The 23,487-nt window shown below is 46.5% G+C and overlaps 1 protein-coding gene across 2 annotated transcripts in view; it reads right to left on the bottom strand.

The window, feature by feature from the left end:
* Positions 1–575: 575 nt before the first annotated feature.
* Positions 576–23,487, bottom strand: part of SPDL1 (spindle apparatus coiled-coil protein 1) — a 1,384,944-nt gene continuing 1,362,032 nt past the window's right edge. For both annotated transcript variants that reach the window (XM_044069534.1, XM_044069533.1), the window contains one exon: positions 576–1,037. In XM_044069534.1, the coding sequence (XP_043925469.1) occupies positions 973–1,037 (65 nt within the window). In that variant the 3' untranslated portion in view covers positions 576–972. The remainder of the gene's footprint in view (positions 1,038–23,487) is intronic.

Raw genomic sequence — 23,487 nt, 5'->3', positions numbered from 1 at the left:
AAACAAGAAAATGCATTTTTTGAAGATTAGATGAATGTAGGTGCTGTACAAAGCAATCAATGTAGCCTTTAAACCATGGTTTACAGAAGGCAAACAAATGCAAAACATGAAAATTTATTTGGAGCTTCAAAATAGTCTTGATATTTTAAGCGATTTGATGTCAGACATGAATATGTACGACACGAGGCTGACAGGGGAGGCATTTGGCAAAATACTGTCACCTACACCAAAATGAAATTTGATTTTTTTAAATATATGGAACCTACATTTTCTGCATGTCAATGTACCTATACCCTCATGAATGGAACATATTCTGGGATCAGTAAATAAACTTTAAACCAGGTTTTACACAGTTTCGACAAAGCTCTACCAGCTTGTCCAGACTGAACATGTTTCAGTGGAGTGACGCCTGACCAAGCAATCATATATCTCTTTGGCTAGCTCACTAAATACCTCTTCTCCAAGCAAGATCTGCATTTTACTTGAGCTAAACACCCATGTTGTGAATGAAAAGATTGGGGCACACATGCCATGAAACTTTGTAAGCAGCAACTAGTAAAAAAATGCGTGCGGACTGACTTCCACAAGTATCTTTAATAGAGTTATACAAAGCTACTGTAACAGTTTTTCCAGAATGGAATACTGTAGTCAAACAGATTAGCATTAAATTTTCCACAAGGAATGTGCTGTAAAATAAAGACTAGAGACAATGCCATCTGATAAAGCACCTTCTGGGAGGTTTCATGTAGAATGGCTTCAGATTTTATAGGACTAAATGAAATGAATGCCAATGGCATCATGCTGACCAGCAGACATTAAAAATAAGCTACAGTACTCTGATAACATATCCCAAGTGTCACATCTGAGGTAATCCACTTAAGGTTCATCACTGCTGAGCACATTGCACATCAGAAGCTGGCTCAGATGATACATAAATGATCGGACACTTCTCACGAGCCTTCCGTTCAGCTCTTACTGCTCCAGTCTTAATGTCTGAAGGCTTCTCTGTTGACATCTTAGATTCAGTTGAAGAAAGTCTTAAAAGAATAAAAATACAATAAGTTTTGCTTTGAAAAGAAACTGAATGCATATCAAAAAATAACTACAAATAGATACATTTCTACACAACATTTAGCAATAAATACTTGCATTTTATAAATAATAGCACACTGCTTTGCAAAAAACATACCTATTGACTTAATTTAGCATGAACTTGAACTAAAAACTTTTAAGCTCTCATCCCAAGCTGACTTACCATTCCAGTTTTGCTATTAACCAACAGAGTGAGGAAATGAGTTCCAGAATGGACCCAGAAAATCCAAGGACAATCTCAGGGAGAGTTCAAGTTTAGAACCGGGCTAATATGAGTACACGTACTGATGCCACAAAGTGGAGTGAAGCATGATGTGTCCCACTTTACATGCCTTGATGTCAGGGCAAGTCACAACCTTGCAAGAACAAAGGAAAATAAGAAGTTATGTACTCACCATAACGTTCCATCTGAGAAGTTCGACTTCATTGGTCTTCAACCTGCGGGATACCAGATCCGAGCCGACAATCTTAGTAGCATCTGCTCTGAGCTCCAAGCTCCTCCCCTTACCCATAAAACAGCTCCACTACCTTCCAACCCCCAGATCGAGTTTGCTGATCCTTATACCGATAACCCGACCTGAAAAAAAAATACTTATGACCTATAACTGCAGTCCGCAGGCTGTCCACATGACAAGGTCCAGGGGAAGCAGGAAGGGACGGTTGAAGACAAATGAAGTAGAACTACTTAGATGGAACATTATTGTGAGTACATAACTTCTTTATCTGAAGTAGTTTACTTCATTTGGTCTTCAACCTGTGGGACAGAGTCCTCAGCTACTAAACTCCTGGGTGGCCCTCATGGAAGGATATTCTGGAACACCGCGGAACCAAAGGATGCTCTCCTTCTAGAAGTCAAATCCAATTTATAATGAGAAATAAATGTATGAGATGAGGACCAAGTCACTGCAGAACAAATATCATCCAAAGAGACTCTAGACCTGAAGGCCACAGAAGTAGCCATGGACCTAGTGGAACGAGCTTTCACCTGACCCAGAGGGGACATGCCTCTGTCCTCATAGACCTGAAGGATGCATGAAGAAATCCACCTAGCAATAGTGACCTTGCAGACAGGTTTTCCCAAAAAGGGTTTATAGAAGGATACAGAAGGATACAAACAGTTGATCGGATCTACAAAGTTTTTGGTTCTGTGTAAATAAAATTGTAACTGTCTACGAACATCCACAGCAAGTGGAGCTTGTATTCCATTAACTGGTGATGCCACCTGGGTAAGAAAGGATGGATTGGTCCAAAGGGAAACTATCTTTGTGGAAAATCATATAAGGATCTTTGACGGACAATACCTGCAGTTCTGAAACCCTTTTAGCAGAGGTAATAGCCACCAGAAAAGCTGTTTTCCAAGATAAGAATTTTAGATCTGTGGTTGCAGCGGGTTCAAAAGTGGAGTGACCAGAGCTTGAAGAACCACAGTAAGATCTCATGGAGGAACAGGATCCTTGACAGGGGGCATAACAGAAAAGTCCCTTTGATACACAGTCTGGAGGAGACTAGTGAGGCAGAATTCTCACCCACATGAAAATGATAAATGGCAGCCAATTGAACCTTGACAGTAGAAGAACTAGCTCCCTGTTGAAAAATATCAGCTAGGAAATCAAGAATGGCAGAAATAGGAGCCGTGAAGGGGTCTAAACTCCTCTGAGAGGCCCAAAAGGAAAAAAGTTTCCATTTACTGAGATAAACCTTCCTGGTTGAAGGCTTATGAGCAGCCACAAGAATAGACCTAACTGAAGAGGATAATCCAGGAGTCCTAGTGATCATGGGAACTGGAGCAGCCAAGCTGTGAGCTTCAAACTGTCCAGGTTCAGATGAGGAACCCCCGATGGGTGTGAAATCAGATCCTGAATGGGATCCAAGATCCAGGGCAGAGCTAGAAAGTGAGACCAAAGGAAGGGAAACGATACCTGGTGAGGACAAAACGGGGCAAAGGATCACTGCTCCCCAGTTGATGAGCTTTCTGTAGAAACCTCAGAATAAGAGGTACTGGAGGGTAAGCATAAAGAAGACCGGGAGGCCAAGCAAGGTCTAGAAACATCTCTGGGGGACTCCCCAAGCAGGGGGTTCAGAGCAAAAAATTCACTGCACTTCACATTGGATGGAGATGCGAAGAGACCGCAGCAAGGAGAACCCCACTCCAGGAAGATCTGCTCCACTACTGAAAGATTCGGAGACCACTCGTAAGGCATTAGAATAGCCTTTTCTTAATCTGTCCGCTAGAATGTTGGACAGTCCCGGAATGTGCGTTGCGATGAAAAAACGACCGGTGGAGATCACCCATTCCTACACTCTCATGGCCTCGCAACAAAGGGGGCAAGATCTGGTCCCTCCCTGTTTGTTGATATACCAGACCACTGACATGTGGTCTGACTGAATTGCAATAGCTCCCAGAGAAAGAAAGGCATGAAGGGCCTGCAACGCTAAAAGGATCGCCCTCATCTCTAGAATGTTTATGTGCAAACTGGTCTTTACAGGGGACCACAGGCATTAGGTTGACCTGTCCGAACTATGCCCCCCCACCCGAGTTGGGAGGCATCCGTGGTCACTGTGGCTTGGACAGGGGCTGCAACAAAGGGTCGTCCCTCCAAAATGTCCAGAGAACAAATCCACCAGAGAAGGAAGACCGACAGACTTGACTGAGTGGCATTAGCTATGACTATGGAAGCTGCAACAGGGACCGTATTGGCTATGACAATGGAAGTTGCAACAGGGATCATTGTACAGCTAGTGTCCACTGTAGAATTCTCATATGTAACTGAGCACACGGGAGAAGCATTATGGTCGCCACCATTGAACCTAAGGCCCTCAACACTGATTCCGCCGATGGGAGAGGAGAATGGTAGATCAGAGAAACATGCATCCTCAGGTTTTGTACTCTCTCCAAGGTCAGGAAGATTTTGCACTGTAATGTATCTATCCTTGACCCAATGTAGTCTACCACCTCCTTGCCCCAATGTAGTCTACCACCTGGAGCGGATTTAGAAGTGATTTGGATGTGTTGATTGCGATCCCCAAATACAGGGCACGGTTTAAGAAATAATCCATGGTGTGAGAGTAGATGCCTGGTGAGAGCACTGAGGAGCCAATCATCCAGGTATAAATAGACCTGAATCCCCTGAAGCCATGAGCCGCTACCACCGCCATCACCTTGGTGAATACCCTGGGGGCTGTGGTGAGACCAAAGGGTAGGGGCTCAAGACTGGTAATTATTGACTCCTAGCCAGAAACGGAGGAACCTTCTGGAGCTTCTGTGCATCTTTATGTGATAGTAAGCATCCTGGAGGTCTAACGAGCACATCCAGTCACTCTCTTGCAGGTTTGGCATGGACTGTAGTGTGACCATTCGGAATTTTTCTTTGGCTACTAACAGATTCAGGGTAGATAGGTCCAGAATGGGCCTCAAGCCCCTTGCTTTCTTTGGCACCAAAAAGAACCTGGAGTAGAAGCCCGATCCGGACTGATCTGGAGAGACTGTTTTGATGGCTCATTTTTCTAGCAGCTCGGAAATTTCCTGTGCTGCCTCCCTTTGCGTTGGTGGTACATCCAGGAGATGTTTGGGATATTTGGGAAGAACCACAAAGGGGATAGAGTATCCTCTGGATATGATCTGAAGCACCCAGCAGTCTGATGTTACGGACTCCAATACCAACAGGTGCAAGGACAATCATCCCCCGGCTGCCTCCGGAGTAGAGCAGTCAGGCCACCCCCTCAGGGTTGTTGTCCGGGCCAGTCCGAGAACAGTTTGAGACCCAAAATTCCTCAGACCCCCTCTGCCTCTGGGCCGGGGTCCATTCTGTTTCTCTCTGCCTGTGGAGGAGGAAGAGCCCAGTGTCCTCTGAATACTGTGACTTCTGGAACCACACCTTCTTTTGCACTCTCTGATTCCGGGAAAAGGACCTTTGAGGGTTCGAGAAGCAGATTCCGACAGCAGACAGTGTCTTCCCGTCCTTCTCACTCTGGACTAAAGTCTTTGATGGTCTTACCAAAGAGAGTAGAGCTGTGATAAGGGGCACTGGCAAAGGACGCCTTGAAAGGTTCTGAAAACTGACAGTCTGAGCAAGGCGTTGTGCCTCATGGACACGCCAGACCCAACTGCCATAGCCGCTCCTTCAGTAGCACGTGAAAGGAGTTGCACGGACATGCTGGAGATTGCTTTCAAAGTAGCCATCCTGATGATGAATTTCAGGAAGTCATCCAATAGAGGCTGTCCATCTGATGAAGTCTCTGGATAAGAGATGAAAACGCTTAATCCGATATCCTTTTGTGCTGTGTGTTTTTTAATAAACTGTTGAAGCGAACGGCTGAGACTTGTGGATTTTTGAATTGGACAGCCTCTATTGGATGACTACCTGAAATTCATCATTTGGTACAGTGTGTGTTTTCTGTGGATTAAAAGTAGCCATCCTCGCAAAGAATGAGTCCCTGTCCTCCTGCGACATGGACTTAGGGGGGAAACTCCACCAGCTCCTTGACCAGGTCGTGTTGGAGTCTCGTGACGCTGGCCAGGTAGTTCAGCGCCCTAACAGAAAAGGTAGCTGAAGCGTAAACCCACTTCCCTAAGCGGGGTCCCATCATCTACGAATCTTTGTCAGGAGGATGAACAGAGGAACTCTCTTGGGCAAGTTCCTTCTTTGTGGTTGCTGCTACCACCATAGCGTCTAGGAAGGAGCAGTTCCACACTAGCCAATATGAAAGTGGACTCAAAGATCTTGTCAGGCCTTTTTGGGGATTGGTTCCATGGTGTCTAGCTCCTTCCAGGCCCGCGAGGTGACCAGGTCCACCAAAACACCCAGAAGTAGATGGGCCCATGCTGAAAGCCTCCAGGAACACTGACTCGTCAGAAGGTTTGGGGGAGGACCAACCTCCCCATTGGCAATGAACTTCCACGATGTACTCCAAAGGCGAGATCCTCGGAGGTGACCTGGGAGAACCTTCTCCATCCAAATCCGTATCCTCGGCGAGGGACTCGGGGGGGGGGGGGGGGGGGGTGTCCAAGTGCCTCCTCTTACACGTATGCTTGCGAGGCACATCTCCGGTGGGGCTCACCAGGGGGAACTCGCAAGCCACTTGCTCCTCGGGGGGAACCATTTGGGGCTTTTCGTGCACGGGCTGTCCCTCTGGTAAAATGATGGGATTCATAGAAAGAGCTGAGGGGGTCATGGCAGAGTCTGAGGGGATAGTCAGGGGTCTCGATCCAGTGGAGAGAATCCTTTCTACTACATCGAACGCCGAGGGAGAACGAACCTCATGGGGAACCAATAAGGAGGCCGGTTTCCCCGGATCAGATGAGAGAATCAGAGCCAGGCCCAAAGTAGATGGAGTGTCGAGGGGGGGAACTTGGCCCAACAAAGCCAGAGCCGATGAAAAAAGTTCCGCTTCCTCGGATCCGACACCCAAGCTCCAACTCTGAGAGCAGCTCAGATCCGAGCTGGTCAAATCTGACATGTCCCAAGCAGCTGTCGGCATCGAGGAAGCAGGTACTGTCAGTGCCGACCACCTGACTAAAGCCATCTTCGGATCAGAGTACTCCGAACTCGGTAGACGGATCGGAGAAGGAGAGATCAGTGTAAAAAAGGAAGTGAGCTCCCCCCTCCTGAGGGAGAGGGGGCTGGCAAGACCCCCATCTGGATCAAAGTACGGATGAACCTCATCATTTTATCCATGTCGACTTCCGATAAGGAACGCATGGACCTCGATGAGGCCATGGACTCCGACCTTGCGGGTTAGGGAACCGAGGCCCTATATGGTGTCTCTCTCTTCCGGCTCGAGAAAATCTTGGAGATCGGAGCCGAGGGAAGTCACGGATCCTATGCCGACTCTTAGCAGGTGAAGGGAGGCCCGGACCGCTTACGCTTCTCAGGCTTGGATTTTGGCACTCTCTCCTTCTCTCTGTCCCTTTTCCACTCCACTTCCACAGGCTTTGAAATGGGAGGTTGAGGCCCTGCCTAGGAGGGAGGAAAATCAAGGGCAAGAGAGGAAGGAGAGGCAGCCACAACAGCTGGTGTGACCGAAGCTGAGGACAAGGCAGTCACCTCAGAAGTGGGAAGGCCTTTCAGGGCCATTTTAGCCTTCTTGTCCTTGTTTGTGCGCGGGTTAAAACCCCTGCATATAGAGCAGTCGGTACTGAGACAGGCAATGCCCAAGTACATTACACAAAGAGTGTGGCCATCTGCTGGGGACAGCTTATGGCCATACTCAGTGCACCTTTTAAATACAGGCTTATCAGCCATTCAGACAAGTGAGGGAAAACAAGTAGTTTCAGATAAAAAAAATATCAGTTTTTCGACTTAAGCCACACCCACACACACATACACAGAACACACTGGGGGGGGGGAGCAAGTACACTAACCAACTACGCTAAACAACCAAAAAGTTTAATCACACAATGCACCCAGCGAGGGGAGGAGAAGGGGAACTTATACTAACCACTATACTACAAATATACAGAGAAAAAGGTTTTCTAAAAGCTTTCAAAAAACCCACTTACTACTCTGGATGCTTCAGCTAGCCTTGGCAAACGAGATCCGGGGGGTTGGAAGGTAGTGGTGTAGTATTATGGGTAAGGGGAGGAGCTTGGAGCACGAAGCAGATGCTGGTAAGATTGCCAGTTTGGATCCGATACGAATCCAGTATCCCACAGGTTGAAGACCAAATGAAGTAAACTACTTCAGATCAAAACTTGGGAACAACAAATGAAAACAAGCTTCATGCTGGCTGACAGATGCATACAGAGAATTGCCCAAGTACCATAAATGCCGTTTGCCTGTGTATTCTCATCATTTATCAATTACATGCTGTTACTTTCAGATTGTATATATTAACCAGCTAAACCTTCTGCCTGGAAAGATTTAGATGCCAAGACTACAACAGTGCAACTAGTCAACAGACACACAAAGAGGGTTACCATGCTGACCTGGGTCTTCCGTACGAAAACAGGAGAAGCAACTCCACATACTACAGTAGCAGAGGCAGGCAAAGTGAATACTAAAATGGTGTTCATTTAAATTTCAACTACTTGCCTTTTACTTAAGAGTGCTCTTCTACCGTATAATTCACATTGATAAATAGTCAGTCTCTCAAGTGTGAACGAACTTAACAGTTCTTCAGTTCAGCAGACCATAAGGTCAGTATTACAGTGACAAGGGGACTTCCGGTCTCTCTCAGGATACGAACAAAGGTCTGCAAGAGATTTCAAAGCTAAAATTTCTGTTAATGGTAAGAATTATAAAACTCTGGAGTCATGCATGAAACAAGTATTTACCAGATCAGCTGAGTGAGCACTCAATAGGATACCTTTGAAGAAATTTATTTCAATGGCTAGGGTGAACACACTTGCATTCCTTAGGTCCCTACAATGCTGCAAACTTTCTCAGCAGCAATTTTAGTTGGGTCTAAGCCTAGGGTCTTCAAAGAAGACATCATTTTAAGTGTTCAACTTTTCGAGCAAGGAACTTGTTCTTCATATGACTACAGGCATGCTACAGCAATACATTCTGTAATATAGGATGTGACTAAATGATTGTAAACACTGTGGGGAAAAAACATCAAACAGTAGCCTCTAGCAGGAAAGGGCTAAATGGTTTTCTTGCTGTGGTGAGGATGTGGGGTGGTTTCCAAACTGGCGATCACCCCTGTTCTAGCACATGTGCAAAATGAGAAAACTAAATGTGCACAGGACAGTCAACAAGCAAGTGCAAGGGCATGGTAGCACAAGCAAAAAAAAACTCACCGTTCTTGTACCTCCATGCTCACCCTTATGAAAAAATTCTCCTTTTCTTGTCGTCATGATGACACCACACTACCATACCCTGGTTCCTTTTTGATCATGCAATGAACACAGGAAAGACAGCACGTTAAAGCATGACAGCAACAGAAAGCACAGTTGTGTACCTACCATAAATATAGATGTTAGAGTGTATTCACTGCTGCAATCATTACAATTGGGTTATCCTGCTGGCAAGCTACCCGCAGTCGGCCTGAATTCCAAAGTCCTGGTCCAGCGTTGGTTGCTGTTGCCTCCTCCCTGGCGTTAGTGCGGCAGGGGTATAAAAGATGCAGCCATCATTTTCTTCAGTTTTTCTTGCCCCAGATGTCAGGTGCCCTCAAAAGGGTAGGCTAATTTATGCCAATAAACATGCATGCAGTAAAGTAAACTCTACCTTCCTTTACAAGCAAATACACCACATAGGTTGTATAGAATAGAGAAGTACAGATTAGACCCAGCAAAGGAAAGGGGGATGGTGGGTGGCTAACCTGGACTGCAACAGTGAATACAGTCGAACATCTACATTTATGGTAGGTACACAACTGTACTATGTTCATCGTGTTTCACTGTTGCAGTCATTACAACTGGGTTGAATCCCAAAGCTATGGATGGGAGGCTGGGGCTAAATAGGATTAGGAGAGGCAATGAGGCCCTGCAGAACTGCAGTGGCAAAACCTGCTCTAGATTTAGAGTAGAGAGGTAAGTGATAGTGCTTTGTAAAAGTGTGCACTGAACTCCAAGTTGCAGCCTCTAAGATGTCTTTGGTTGGTACTCCACTGAGGAAGGCTGCTGAAGTGGCTGCTGCTCTGGTTGAATGTGGCCCAATGCCCTTAGGCACGGATTTGCCATGTTGTGAATAGCAGAAACGAATGCAGTGGCCTATCCATTTTGAAATAGTCTGCTTTGAGATGGCCTTTCCTTGTGATCCTGCAGCGTACGCCACTAGAAGTTGTTCATTTTTTCTGAAAACTTTGGTTCTGTCCAAGTAGAAACGTAGCCGTCTGTGAATGTCCAAAGAATGCAGAATTATCTCACCCTTATTCTGTTGGTTTGGATAAAAGGTAGGCAAATGAATTGTTTGATTCAGGGCCACACTGGACACTACCTTAGGCATAAATGTTGGGTTTGTCCTCAGAGAAACCCTGTCCTGATGGAAAATGATAAAGGGTTCCACAGCCATGAGTGCCTGTAACTCTGAGACTCGTCTTGCCGAGGTTATTGCTAGGAACAAAGTTGTTTTCCAAGATAAGAATTTGATATCAGCTGTAGAGGCTGGTTCAAAAGGAGACAGTGTGAGTTTTTCCAAGACATAATTTAGGTCCCATGCAGGTACTGGCGCTCTCCTTGGGGGTCTTATGTTTCTGGCCCCTCTGAGGTACTGCCTTAGTAATGGATGAGAGAATAGAGGTGGTTCTGTATTGTAGTGAGCTGAAATGGTAGAGGCATGAATCTTAATAGAGGAAAAGGATAGGCCTTTGTCCAGCATCTCAGTTAACTATTGTAAAATCTAAGGAATATTTGGTTCAGTTGTGTCAATTCCTTGTGCCTGGTTCCAAGCACAGAATCTCTTCCATTTTTCTGCATAAGATTTTCTGGTGCTAGGTCTCCTGGCCTCCAGAATAAAATCCATCACGGCTTTAGACAGAGGTGTGTTTTGAACGGTTACATTATCTGCCATGTTGCCAGGTTTAAGGTCCTGAGCTGGCTGTGCAGGACCTGATTGTTTTGTTGAGTCAATAAGTGAGGAATTTGAGGCAATGTCCAGGCTGGGCATTGAGACAAGCTCATTAGGATTGGGTACCAGTGCTGGCGGGGCCAGTCTGGGGCAATCAGTATAATTTTTGGCTTCTCTTGTCTGTCCTTTAGGAGCACCTTGGGGAGGAGAGGCAGTGGGGGAAAGGCATATACTGTTACGTTTTTCCAGCTGAAAGATAGAGTGTCCATTTTCCATGCTAGCTTGTGATAAGTCCTTGTGCAGAATTTTTGTTAGTTGGCAGTTGTGAGGCGAGGCAAAGAGGTCTATGTCCGGGCATCCCCATTTCCTTGTTATGATGCTGAAGACTTGTGGATCCAATTTCCATTTGTGGGGATCCATTATGTTTCCGCTTAGTCTGCCAGAGAATTTATCCTTCTTGGCAGGTATTGTGCTTGCAAATGTACTTGGTAAGTCAATGCTGTGTCCCTTAAAGTCATGGCTAGTCTGCAGAGGGGGTAGGAATGTGTGCCTCCCTGCTTGTTTATGTACCACATGACTGTAGTATTGTCCGTCTTTATCACTAGTTGTCCTGGATGAAGTAGATCCTTGAAGGCTGTCAGGGCATTTTGAACAGCTAGCATCTCTTTTTGATTGATATGTAGATGCATTTGGCTTGCGGACCATGTGCCCTGAATACATCTTCCTGCCATATGGCCCCCCCCAGGCATAATCTGATGCATCTGTTGTTAATGTCTGCCTGGCTGTGGGTAAAGTGAAAGGCTGTCCCTTGTTGTGGTGACAGGCCTTTGCCCACCATCGAAACTCCTGTTGCAGAGAGGGAATGAGGGTAATTATTGTTTCCAGGCTGTGGCAATGTTGAGTCCGAACACTTTTTAGATACCATTGTAGTTTCCTCATATGCAGTCTTGCATATGGAATTAGCAGTATGCATGATGCCATGAAGCACAAAGCCTGCAGAATTTTTCTTGCAGATAACTGGGTGTTTGTTGCCAACATTGTGAAATAAGTAGTCAATGTTTGTCTGGCGTGAGATAAGCCATCTGGGCAGTTGTATTTAAGCTTGCACCCAGGAATAGTATCTCTTGTGAGGGTACTAGTTTTGATTTCTTTTTGTTTACTGTGTACCCTAGGCATGTTAGTAATCTTTTTACAAAAGCCAGATGCTGCAATAGAATGTCTTTGTTCTCTGCTTGAATAAGGCAATCGTCCAAGTAAGGATAAATTTGTATTCCTTTTTGTCTGCAAAATGCAATTACTGGTGCCAGGCATTTTGTGAAACCCTGGACGCAGTAGATAAGCCAAAGGGCAGTGCAGAGAATTGGTAGTGCACTGAGCTAGCTATACATCTGAGGTATCTTCTGCATGAAAGTCTGATTGGGACATGCAAGTATGCCTCTTTTAGGTCTAAAGTCATAAGCCATGCCTTCTTGCCCAGCATGGGCAGAAGCTGCTGCAGAGTCAACATTTTGAATTTCTGAATATCCAGAAATGTGTTTAGAATAAACAGGTCCAGTATTGGTCTCCATGCATTGTCCTTTCTGGGCACCAAGAAGAGTCTTGAGTAAAATCCTAGTCCCTGCTCTTGCTGCGGCACTCGCTGAATGGCCCTCATGTCCATGAGGGCTGAAACTTGTTTTTGAGCCTCTGCCCATTGATTGTGTGGCAGATCTGGCATTCCGTTTGCCCTTGGCAGGGTGTGAAAATGAAACCTGTAGCCTTGAGAAACTATATTCAGGACCCATTTGTCCTGGGTGATCATGTGCCAATTTTGTGAAAAAAAGTGCTAGTTTTCCCCCTAAAGGGGCTGCCAAAAGATAAGTGCTCGGTGCTAGCAGGGGAAAGTCATTGAGACTGTTTCCTGTATGGCTGTGACTTATCCTCTCCACTTTTAGAGGTAGAAGCACCCCATTTGTTTAGACCTGTATGAGCCCTGGGGCTGGGATCTGCCTCTGGGCCATCTGTATCTGCCTCTTTGTGGCCTGTCTGACACAGGAAAGGACCAATTCTTTGCAGGCCAGTTCCTGTTAAATCTTGGAGGTTGTACCTGTAAGAAATCCTTGACTGTTTGCATAGATTTAGCTTTGTCTGCCATTTTCTTCAGCACCTCTTCTGCTTTAACACCAAACAAGGTATCATACTGTAATGGAGCATCTAATAATTTTGCTTTAACATGATCAGGCAGACTCTGATCCTTTAACCAAGCATGCCTCCTAATGACAGAACCCGTAACAGCGGCCCCCTGCAGGAGGCCTCCAGAGAATCAAAACCATACTGCAAGTAGCTTTCCTACTTGTTCAGCTGCAAGCAATAAATCCTGCATTTCTTTGTTTTCTGCACAGTCAGAATTTGTCAACATTTTCTGTTTTAGTAGTGACACAAGATATTGTTGATATTTAAGCATATGAAATTGACAATTTAACGCCCTTGCAGCCAAAGTGGCAGTAGTGTAAATCTTTTTCCCCCATCTGTCCAGGGCCCTTGAATCCCTATCAGAGGGAATAGGGTTGTTTGCAGTGAACGCCTTGACCCCCTTTGGGACCCTGAGAAATAGTTTCTGGGTCAGCAGCAGGGTTTCTATAAAGAAATTTATGTGACTCAGGAACCCTGTAGTATCTGTCTGGCTTAACAGAAGCTGGTGGTAGAGAGTCAGGTGTGAGACTGGACTCTATAAATACATCTACAATGTCTAAAACAGGAGGAATAGCAAGGGGCCTGTGCTGAGGTAGTAAAAGAAAATCTCTGAACCTTTTCTTAGATTCTGAGTAATCTTGGCTTTCCCAATGAAAATGCTCCCTCATAGTATGCAGGGTCTCCCCCAAAGGAATAATATTCAGGTGGAGAGGCTGAAGGGATGGATTCTTCAGCATCAGAATCTTCATAAGGAGGAAGAGAGTATCCCTGTTCAGAAAAGGAATCAGAGGAAATGGAAACTTGATCTGAAGATTCATATTCTGTCTTGCCTAGGTCTCTTATCAGGAGGGGGATGGGAACCCCTGATCAAAATAATTAGGTCTTCGGCTATTTTAAGCATCTTTTTTAGGCATGGAGGCCTGTCCTGGTGAATGTTGTACTTGTTTCTTTGTCTTTAGAGGTGCTTTAGTCTTTGCCTTTGAAGCTGAAGTTGATTTTACATACAACTGTGTAGGCCTGAAAACACCTTCAGAAGCCGATGTCTGCTCAGCGGCTCTGGACCCATCTGAAGAAATAGATTCCGAAGGTCCAATACTTTGAGTATCCAGCGGCCTAGTCGGCTCCATGTGGGAGTCGGAAGCAGCCTGTGGCTCTGAGGTAGCGGGCATCAGGGGCTGAGAAAGCGCCTCACTGAGAACCGGTGACTGGCTTAGCTGAAGCCTTGTCGTCAGTTTTGGACCTATGATGCCTGTCCTTTCCTTTGCGTTTTTTATAAATTCCGGTAGTCGGCTGTTCCGACGGCATTATATAATTAAATCTTCTGCCAAAACAATGAAATGCAAAATCGTACCGGCGCTTAATAGTGCGTTAGTTAAATCTAGCACAAAACCGACAACTAGCAACGTCGTGGTCAGGGCCTAGGCAAGGAATACAGTAAGAATGAAAATCCTTATGAGGTATTTGCTTCCCACAAGAAATGCAATTAACTTTTTCTGACATCGGTCTGGAGCAAGAAAAAAAGTTTCCCCAATGGGGTACTTAGCTTTAATGAAGACTTCAGATCTGAAATTCAAACTTGAAAATCTCAGGAGTCGGCAGACGGGCACTTGCGAACTGCTTTTGCTTCGGGCACCGCGCAACAAGAAAGACTGAAGAAAATGGCGTCGGCTGCATCTTTTATACCCCTGCTGCACTGACGTCAGGGAGGAGGTGACAGCAACCGACGCCAGACCAGGACTTTGGAATTCAGGCCAACTGCGGGTAGCCTGCCAGCAGGATAACCCAATTGTAATGACTGCAACAGTGAAACACGAACATCAGGGTCATTACAAAAAACTAAACCTTGTAATACTATATAATAGAGTAGCCAACCACTGGCACACGTGGCAAAAGTGGTACTCAAGCACATTTTGCTTGGCAATCCAGTGGTGACCAGAACAGGGGAGTAACTTGATCAATGACAAAAAATGTATGGATTTACGACAATGACAGATTATGGCAAGTACATAGTTGCATCTTACATTATCTTCTCAGTCCGTTTCAAAAAACAGGAAAGAATCGACACCTACTTTCTGCTTAAGAGCATACCCCTGTAGAAAGCAAACCCAAAGGAAGGCATGGATCTTGATATATTACATAAAACCTGTATCTGACCAAAGTGTACATTGCTGACCATGTTGATGCAGCAAGTCATACATAAAAAGATTCTTGAAAAAGACCATAAAGTGGAAATCGAGCTTGCCAAATATGCCCTTTGTCATGAAGCCAATGGGTTTATTTACAGAATATATGAACAAGATGCAATCGGATGGTGGGGGGTGCAGAGTTCAAGACCACACTGAAAGATGTCATGTGGTATAAGTCAATCTCTAGGGTCTCCTTCTGATACAGTTTTCAAGGAATGTTCCCGTTTCTCAAGATTTTGGTGTAAATTATTAACAGATCATACACCTAACAATATCAAGTTCTGAGGTTAAGCATAAAATCCAAACACTACAATAATCCTTGGGTGGAATTTGTACATCACCCTCCTTCTTAGAGCCAGACATGGCCTAAAATATCTTATAAAGCCTGCAAAAATACCAAGAACCAACTTCCAGCAACAAAACAAAAAAAGCTATGTACTCACCATAACGTTCCATCTGAGTAGTTAGACTTCATTTGTCAGCAACCTGTGGGTTTTGGATCTGATACAGCTCAGAGCCGGCAGGCTTCCAAGCTAAGATCCGTGCTCCAAGCTCCTCCCCCTTACCAATACTACACTGCAACCTCCTTCCAACCCTCAGATCGAGTTTGCCACTGACAATGTGACACAAATCAACCCAAGAGACAACTTGACCTGATCACACAGACTAGGCTCACAAGATCTAACAAATCTGAGTTCAAGGATGATCGTAAAACACTACAGTCAGGAGGAAGGAGGGAGGGAAGGTTGCTGACAAATGAAGTCTAACTACTCAGATGGAATGTTATGGTGAGTACATAACTTCTTTATCTGAAGTAGTTAACTTCATTTGATCATTAACCTGTGGGACAGAGTCCCCAGCTACCAAACACCTTGGGAGGCCCTTATGGAAGGATATTCCAGAGCACTGCAGAACCAAAAGAAGCCCTTCCTCTAGAAACCATGTCCAACGTATGAGTAATAAAGGTGCGAGAGGAAGCCCAGGTAGCCGCTGAACAAATGTCATCCAGAGAAACTCTGGACCAGAATGCAGCAGTAGCTGCCACAGAACGAGTAGAATGAGCATGAACCCTGTCTTGTTCTGGTAATCCATGCTCCTTGTACACCTGCAAAATCCAAAGTGAAATCCATCTAGCAAGAGTACCGTTGAAACTGGTTTCCCCAAAAAGGGCTTGGCAAAGAAACAAGCTGATCAGACTTACAAAAGGGTTTAGTCCTACGCAAATAAAATCGCAACTGTCTGTGGACATCCAGCAAATTAAGCTTGTATTCCCCTTTGTTTTGAAAGTTAGGGAAGAATACTGGGAGATTAACAGACTGACTAATATTTGATTCCAAAGCGACTTTGGGGAGGAAAGAAGGATTTGTCCTTAAGCGAAACCCTATCCTTATGAAAAACTAAGTATGGAGAGTTTCATACACCCAAGGATACTTAACCGGAGGTCACAGCAAAATTGATGAAAGTCTTACAAATTCTAGCAGCACAGCTAGAGAACCTGAATTCTCTCCTACATGAAAATGGAATATAGCCGCTAGCTGGACGTTCACAGTGGAAGAGCTGGCCCCTGTTGGAAAATCTGAGACAGAAATTCTAATACTGCTGGAATAGGGGCAGTAAATGAGTCCAAATCTCTGAGAAGCCCAAATGGAAAAACGCTTCCATTTACTACAGTACACCATTCGGGTGGGGGACTTGTGTGCAGCCACCAGAATGGACTTAACAGGAGAAGAGAGTCTGGGAGTCCTGGCAATTAATGGAACTGGAGCAACCAAGCAGTAAGCTTGAGGCTATCCAGATTCGGGGGAAGAATTCTGGAGGGATGACAAATGAGATCCGGAATGGGATCCAATATGCAGGGCGGAGCTACTAGATGAGACTGTAGGCAAGGGAACCAAACTTGAGGCCAGAATTGGGGCTATGAGGATAATCCTGCTCCCCAACCAATGAGCTTTCTGCAAGAATTTTGTCATGAGAGGTAGCGGGGGATATGCATAAAGAAGACCAGGTGGCCAAGTATGGACAAGAGCTTCTCTGGGGGGCCCCCCCAAGGGGGAATCAGAGTGAAAAACTCGGTGCACTTCGCGTTGGATGGCGATGCGAAGAGATCACAGCAAGGCTGACCCCATTTGAGGAAGATTTGTTCCGCTACATAAGAGTTCAGAGACCACTCGTAGGGTAAAAGGATAGTTCTGCTCAGTTTGTCCGCTAAAATGCTGGACTAACCCGGGATGTGCATTGCTATCAGAAAATGACTGGTGGAGATCACCCATTCCCACACTCATGGCCTCCCAACAAAGCGGACAGGACCTGGTTCCCCCAGTTTGTTGATGTACCAGACCACTGACATGTCTGACTGAACTGCTATCGTTCCCAGAGGAAGAGAAGCATGAAGGGCCTGCAATGCTAGAAGGACCGCACTCATCTCTAGAACACTGATATGCAGAACAGTCTCGTTCGGGGACCACGTGCCTTGGACAGTCCTGCCCGAGCAATGCCCCCTCACCATAGACGGGAGGAGTCCATGGTCACCGTGACTTGGGGTGGGGTCACAATAAAGGGGCGTCCTTCTTGAAGATCCTGGGATTGAAACCACCAGATAAGGGAAGTTTTGCACACCTTGCTTAGAGGAATCGGGTAATTTAAGGGCTGGTATAAGAGACCACTGAACATGCAACATCCACTGTAACTCATGTAGAGACGTGCACAAGCAACCAGATTTATAGCTGCTGCCATGGACCCTAAGGTCCTCAGGACTAGCTCTGCTGGGGGTGAAGAGGTGTGAAGAAGTGCCAAGACATGGAGGGCCAGGTTCCGAAGTCTGTTGAGTCAAAAGTACCTTGGCCTGGACAGAATCTATTCTTGCCCCTATGAAGTCCAGAATCTGAACAGGCTGAAGAGAGGACTTTTCAAGGTACCCAGTAAATTTGACAGCTGAAGGAAGGAATTTCTGGCTTGAACAAGTTGATGCCTTGAGGGGGCAGTGAAGAGCCAATCGTCCAGGTACGGAAAGACCTGAATGCCCTGAAGCCTCAGGTGGGCCACTACAACTGCCATGACCTTGGTAAACACCCTGGGGGCTGTGGTGAGACCAAAGGGACAGGACCCTGTACTGGTAATGATTGGCTCCTTGCTGAAAGCAGAGAAACCTCCTGGATCACCTGTCCATTATAATGTGGTAATACGCATCCTTAAGGTCTATAGAGCACATCCAGTCTTCCTCCTGCAAGAATGGCAGGATGGATTGTAAGGTGACCATCCGGAACTTCTCACTGGCAATGGACAGGTTCAGCGTGGATATGTCAAGAATAGGCCTCAAGTTCCCTATCTTTTTTGGCACCAAAAAGAACCTGGAATAGATGCCTGATGCAGACTGGTTGGGGGGACCGGCTGGATTGGCCTTTTTATTTACCAACTTTTCTGTTTCCAAAGCTGCTGCCTCCCTTTGAGCAAGTAGAACGTCTGGGAGGTGCTTTGGAGGCAAGGGACTGGTCAGAAAGAAAATGGAATAGCCTCTGGATATTATCCGAAGCACCCGGTGGTCTGACGTGGACTCCCATTGGGTTAGGTGTTTTGAAAAACGCCCCCCCCCCCCCCGACTGCCTATAGAGTGGAGCAGTCAGGCAAACTCTCAGGGCTGCTGCGCGGGTCGATCCGAAAACGGTTTCTGTGACCTGAAATTCTTCGGTCTCCCTCGGCCTCTGAGCCCGCATCCACCTTGTCCCCCTCTGCCTCTAGGGGGGAAAGGAGTCCAGAGTGTCTCAGGAATGCTGAGATTTCCAGAACCACAACTTCTTTTGCCCCCGCTGATTCCTGGAAAAGGACCTTTGGTGGTTAGAGAAGCGGACTCCGACAGAGTTTTCCTGTCCTTCTCACTATGGATTAGCATATCTCGTACAGTCTTGCCGAACAGGGTCAAACTGTCAAAATGGGCATTCGCGAAGGATGCCTTGAAAGGTTCCGAAAAATCGCAAAGCCGGAGCCAGGTGTGATGCCTCATGGCAATGCCGGACCCAGCCAGCCTAGCAGTTCCCTTGGTGGCATGAGAAAGTAGACGCATGGACATGTTAGTGACCGACTTGAGTGGCCATATGTGCAGACAAGGAGTGTTTATCGTCGGCCAAAATGGACTCCGGGGCAGTCTCAGCGTACTCTTTCACGAGGTCGCGCTGAAGCCTGATCATGTGGGCCATGTAGTTTAGCGCCCTTATAGCAAAGGTAGCTGAAGCATACGTCCGCTTTCCGAGTCAATCCATCACCCTAGACTCCTTGTCTGGCGGATGGACCAAAACAACTCCTGCGCCAGTTCCTTTTTAGTGGCCGCAGACACCATCATGGCATCAACTGGGGAACCCTTACTCCATGCAGACTTGTCTGTAGGAGGGCTCAAAATCTTGACCCGGCCGTTTAGGTATAGGTTCTACAGTGTCCGGCTCCTTCCAAGCTCTGGTGGTAATGAGGCCCACCAGCAGATTGGTCAAGGGGGGGACACCCAAGAAGTAGATGGGCCTACGAACGCCTCCAGAAATATCGACTCGTCCGAGGAAGGCTTTTGGGTGGACCAACCTCCCCTCTGACGGAGGATTTCCTTTATGTCTCTGAATGAGATCTTCGGGAGGTGATTTGGGGGAGCCTTCCCTTCCCCCAAGTCTGTTTCTGTGAGGGACTCGGGGGAGTCCATGTGCCCTCTCTTGCATTTGCATTTGGGAGGGACCTCCTTTGGGGGCTCTCCGGGGAGGGTTCAAAAACAGCTTCATATTCCTCGAGGGGAACCATCTGGGGCGTATCAGACACAGGTTGTTCCTGGGAAGACTAAATGACAGAAGACACTCAGCAGTGAGGGAGTAGGGACGGACTCAGAGGAAAGAGTTAGGAGTCTCTATCCTCCTGAGAGAACCCTCTCCACAATGAAGGCCGAAGGGGAACTGGCTTTGTCTGAAACCAGCAGGACGAGTAACTGTGCCCCTAGGATCTGAAGGGATTGGAGCCGAATCCGGAACAGACAGACCCAGAGGAATGGCATGTCTCGACCATAAAAGAGCCGATGACACACACATCCCTCTGGATCAGATGCCCAAATGACAGCTCCGAGAGCTCGGCTCAGACATAGGATCCGACAAACTCAAGGGCATGGCCGGCACTGAGGTTGGAGGAACCATTGGCGCTGACCCCCTGACTCCGGGGCTCCTCGGATCCAGGGACTCCAAAATCCGGGGATGGATTAGAGCAGGCGCTATTGGAGCAAACACCGGAGCCGAACTCCATGCTCCGGCAGAAGGGGGAGCCAGCAACACTCCCATCTGCAACTTAATCTGTAAAAACCTTCTCATCATCTGGTCCATGTCAGCCTCAGAGACTTTCTTGTTGATCTGGAGGATGCCACAGACACCGGCCGAGAGGACCGATGCGAGGATGACCTCGAAGCAGGCCGAACATCCTCCTCCGGCTCCAGAGAAAATATAGGGGAACGGAGCAGAGGGGAAGATGGATTAGGAGTCTTGTCCGGGGTAATAACCCCTAACAGGAGGACTCTAAGGATCTGACAGGTCTACTGGTCTCTTACTACCCCCTATCTTTGTCTCTCTCCTTTTCCTTTTCTCTCTCTCTTTCTCTCCCCCTATGCTTCTCCTTCCTGGCCTCTGTCACCCTGTTTGGAAATGAGAGTGAGAGTCATGGGACAGAGGGGAAGGACCAGAAGCTGATATGGCCACAGCCATGGCCATAGAAGGAAAAGAAGCAGAGTCTGCCGGGAGTAGCCCAGCCAAAATCAACTTGGCCCTGCGATCCCGGAGAGCCCGAGGGTTAAAGGCGGCACAAATTTTGCAGCCTGAAGAAAGGTGGGGAAAGTACAGTTGTGTACCTACCATAAATGTAGACGTTAGAGTGTATTCACTGTTGCAGTCATTACTATTGGGTTATCCTGCTGGCAGGCTACCCGCAGTCGGCCCGAGTTCCAAAGTCTAGGTCCGGCATCGGTTGCTGTCGCCTTCTCCCTGACATCAGTGCGCCATGAGTATAAAAGATGCAGCCAATGCCATTTTCTTCAGTTTTTCTTGCCCCAGATGTCAGGTGCCCATAAAAAGGTAGGCTAAATTATGCCAAAATGTGTGCACACACAAAAATCAACTTTTTCTTAATCTACAAGCAAATACACCACATAGGTTGTATAGAATAGAGAAATACAGCAGTCCCAGCAAGGTAAAAAGGGGGATGGTGGGAGGGTAACCTGGACTGCAACAGTGAATACACTAACATCTACATTTATGGTAGGTACACAACTGTACTATGTTCATCGTGTTTCACTGTTGCAGTCATTACTATTGGGTTGAATCCCAAAGCTAAGGTTGGGTGGCTGGTGCTAAACAGGATTAGGAGAGGCTATCAGGCCCTGCAGAACTGCAGTGGCAAAGCCTGCCCTGGACATAGAGTAGAGAGGTAAGTGATGGTGCTTTGTAAAAGTATGCACTGAACTCCAAGTTGCAGCCTCCAAGATGTCTTTGGTTGGCATTCCTCTGAGGAAGGCTGCTGAAGTGGCTGCTGCTCTGGTTGAATGTGGCCTAATGCCCTTAGGCACTGATTTGCCATGCTGTGAATAGCAGAAACGAATGCAGTGGTCTATCCACTTTGAAATAGTCTGTTTTGAGATAGGCTTTCCTTGTGATCCTGTAGCATATGCTACTAGAAGTTGTTCCGTCTTTCTGAAAACTTTGGTTCTGTCCAAGTAGAAGCGTAGCTGCCTGTGAATGTCCAAAGAATGCAGAAGTATCTCACCCTTATTCTGTGGGTTTGGATAAAAAGTAGGCAAATGAATTGTTTGGTTAAGGGCCACACTGGACACTACCTTAGGCATAAATATAGGGTTTGTCCTTAGAGAAACCCTGTCAGGATGGAAAATGATAAAAGGTTCCACAGCCATGAGTGCCTGTAACTCTGAGACTCGTCTAGCGGAGGTAATTGCTAGAAGCAGAGCTGTTTTCCAGGATAAGAATTTGATATCAGCTGTAGAGGCTGGCTCGAAAGGAGGCAGCGTGAGTTTTTCCAAAACATAGTTGAGGTCCCATGCAAGTATTGGTGCTCTCCTTGGAGGTCTTGTGTTTTTGGCCCCTCTGAGGTACTGCCTTAGTAATGGATGAGAAAAAATAGGTGGTTCTGTATTGCAATGAGCTGAAATGGCAGATGCATGAATTTTAATTGATGAAAAGGTAAGGCCTTTATCCAGCATCCCAGTGAAGTATTGCAAAATCTGAGGAATATTTGGAACAGTCGTGTCAATACCTTGTGCCGGGTTCCAAGCACAGAATCTCTTCCATTTGTCTGCATAAGATTTTCTGGTGCTAGGCCTCCGGGCCTCCAAAATAACATCCATAACTGCTTTAGAGAGAGGTGTGTCTTGAATGGCTACATTATTCGCCATGCTGCCAGGTTTAAGGTCCTGAGCTGGCTGTGCAGTATCATACTGTCTTGTTGGGTCATACTGTCTTGTTGGGTCAATAAGTGAGGAATTTGAGGCAATGTCCAAGCTGGGCATTGAGACAAGCTCTTTAAGATTGGGTACCAGTGCTGGCGGGGCCAGTCTGAGGCAATCAGTATCATTTTTGGCTTCTCTTGTCTGACCTTGAGTACCTTGGGGAGGAGAGGCAGAGGAGGAAAGGCATATACCGTTAGGCTTTTCCAGCTGAAAGATAGAGCATCCACTTTCCATGCTCGCTTGTGATAGGTCCTTGTGCAGAATCTCTGTAGTTGGCAGCTGTGATGGGAGGCAAATAGGTCTATGTCCGGGCACCCCCAGTTCCTTCTTATCATGCTGAAGACTTGTAGATCCAATTTCCACTCGTGGGGATCCATTATGTTTCTGCTTAGTCTGCCAGAGTATTTATCCTTCCTGGCAGGAATTGTGCTTGCAGATGTACTTGGTAAGTCAGTGCTGTGTCCCACAAGTTCATGGCTAGTCTGCAGAGGGGGTAGGAATGCGTGCCCCCCCCCTGCTTGTTTATGTACCACATGACTGTAGTATTGTCCATCTTTATCAGTAATTGTCCTTGGCATTTTGTGAAGACCCTGGGCGCAGTAGATAAGCCAAAGGGAAGTGCAGAGAATTGGTAGTGCATTGAGCCAGCTATAAATCTGAGGTATCTTCTGCATGACTGTCTGAGTGGGACATGCAGGTATGCCTCTTTTAGGTCTAAAGTCACAAGCCAAGCTTTCTTGCCCAGCATGGGCAGAAGCTGCTGCAGAGTTAACATTTTGCATTTTGGAATATCCATGTATGTGTTTAGGATAGACAGGTCTAGTATTGGTCTCCAGGCTTTGTCCTTTCTGGGTACCAAGAATAGCCTTGAGTAAAATCCTTGTCCCTGCTCTTGCTGTGGTACTTGCTGAATGGCTCATGTCCATGAGAGAGAAAACTTGTTTTTGTGCCTCTGCCCATTGATTTTGTGGCAGGTTTGGCATACCGTTTGGCCTTGGCATGGTGTGAAAGTGGAACCTGTAGCCTTGAGATATATTTAAGACCCATTTGTCCTGGGTGATCATGTGCCAATTTTGTGAAAAAAGTGCTAGTTTTCCCCCCAAAGGAGCTGCCAGAAGGC

This window comes from Protopterus annectens, chromosome 4.part0 (genome assembly GCF_019279795.1).
Source record: "Protopterus annectens isolate FY-2018-M chromosome 4.part0, PAN1.0, whole genome shotgun sequence".
NCBI lineage: Eukaryota > Metazoa > Chordata > Ceratodontiformes > Protopteridae > Protopterus > Protopterus annectens.
The sequence above is the reverse complement of the archived record's forward strand: the minus strand, read 5'-3'. Positions and strand labels throughout refer to the sequence as shown.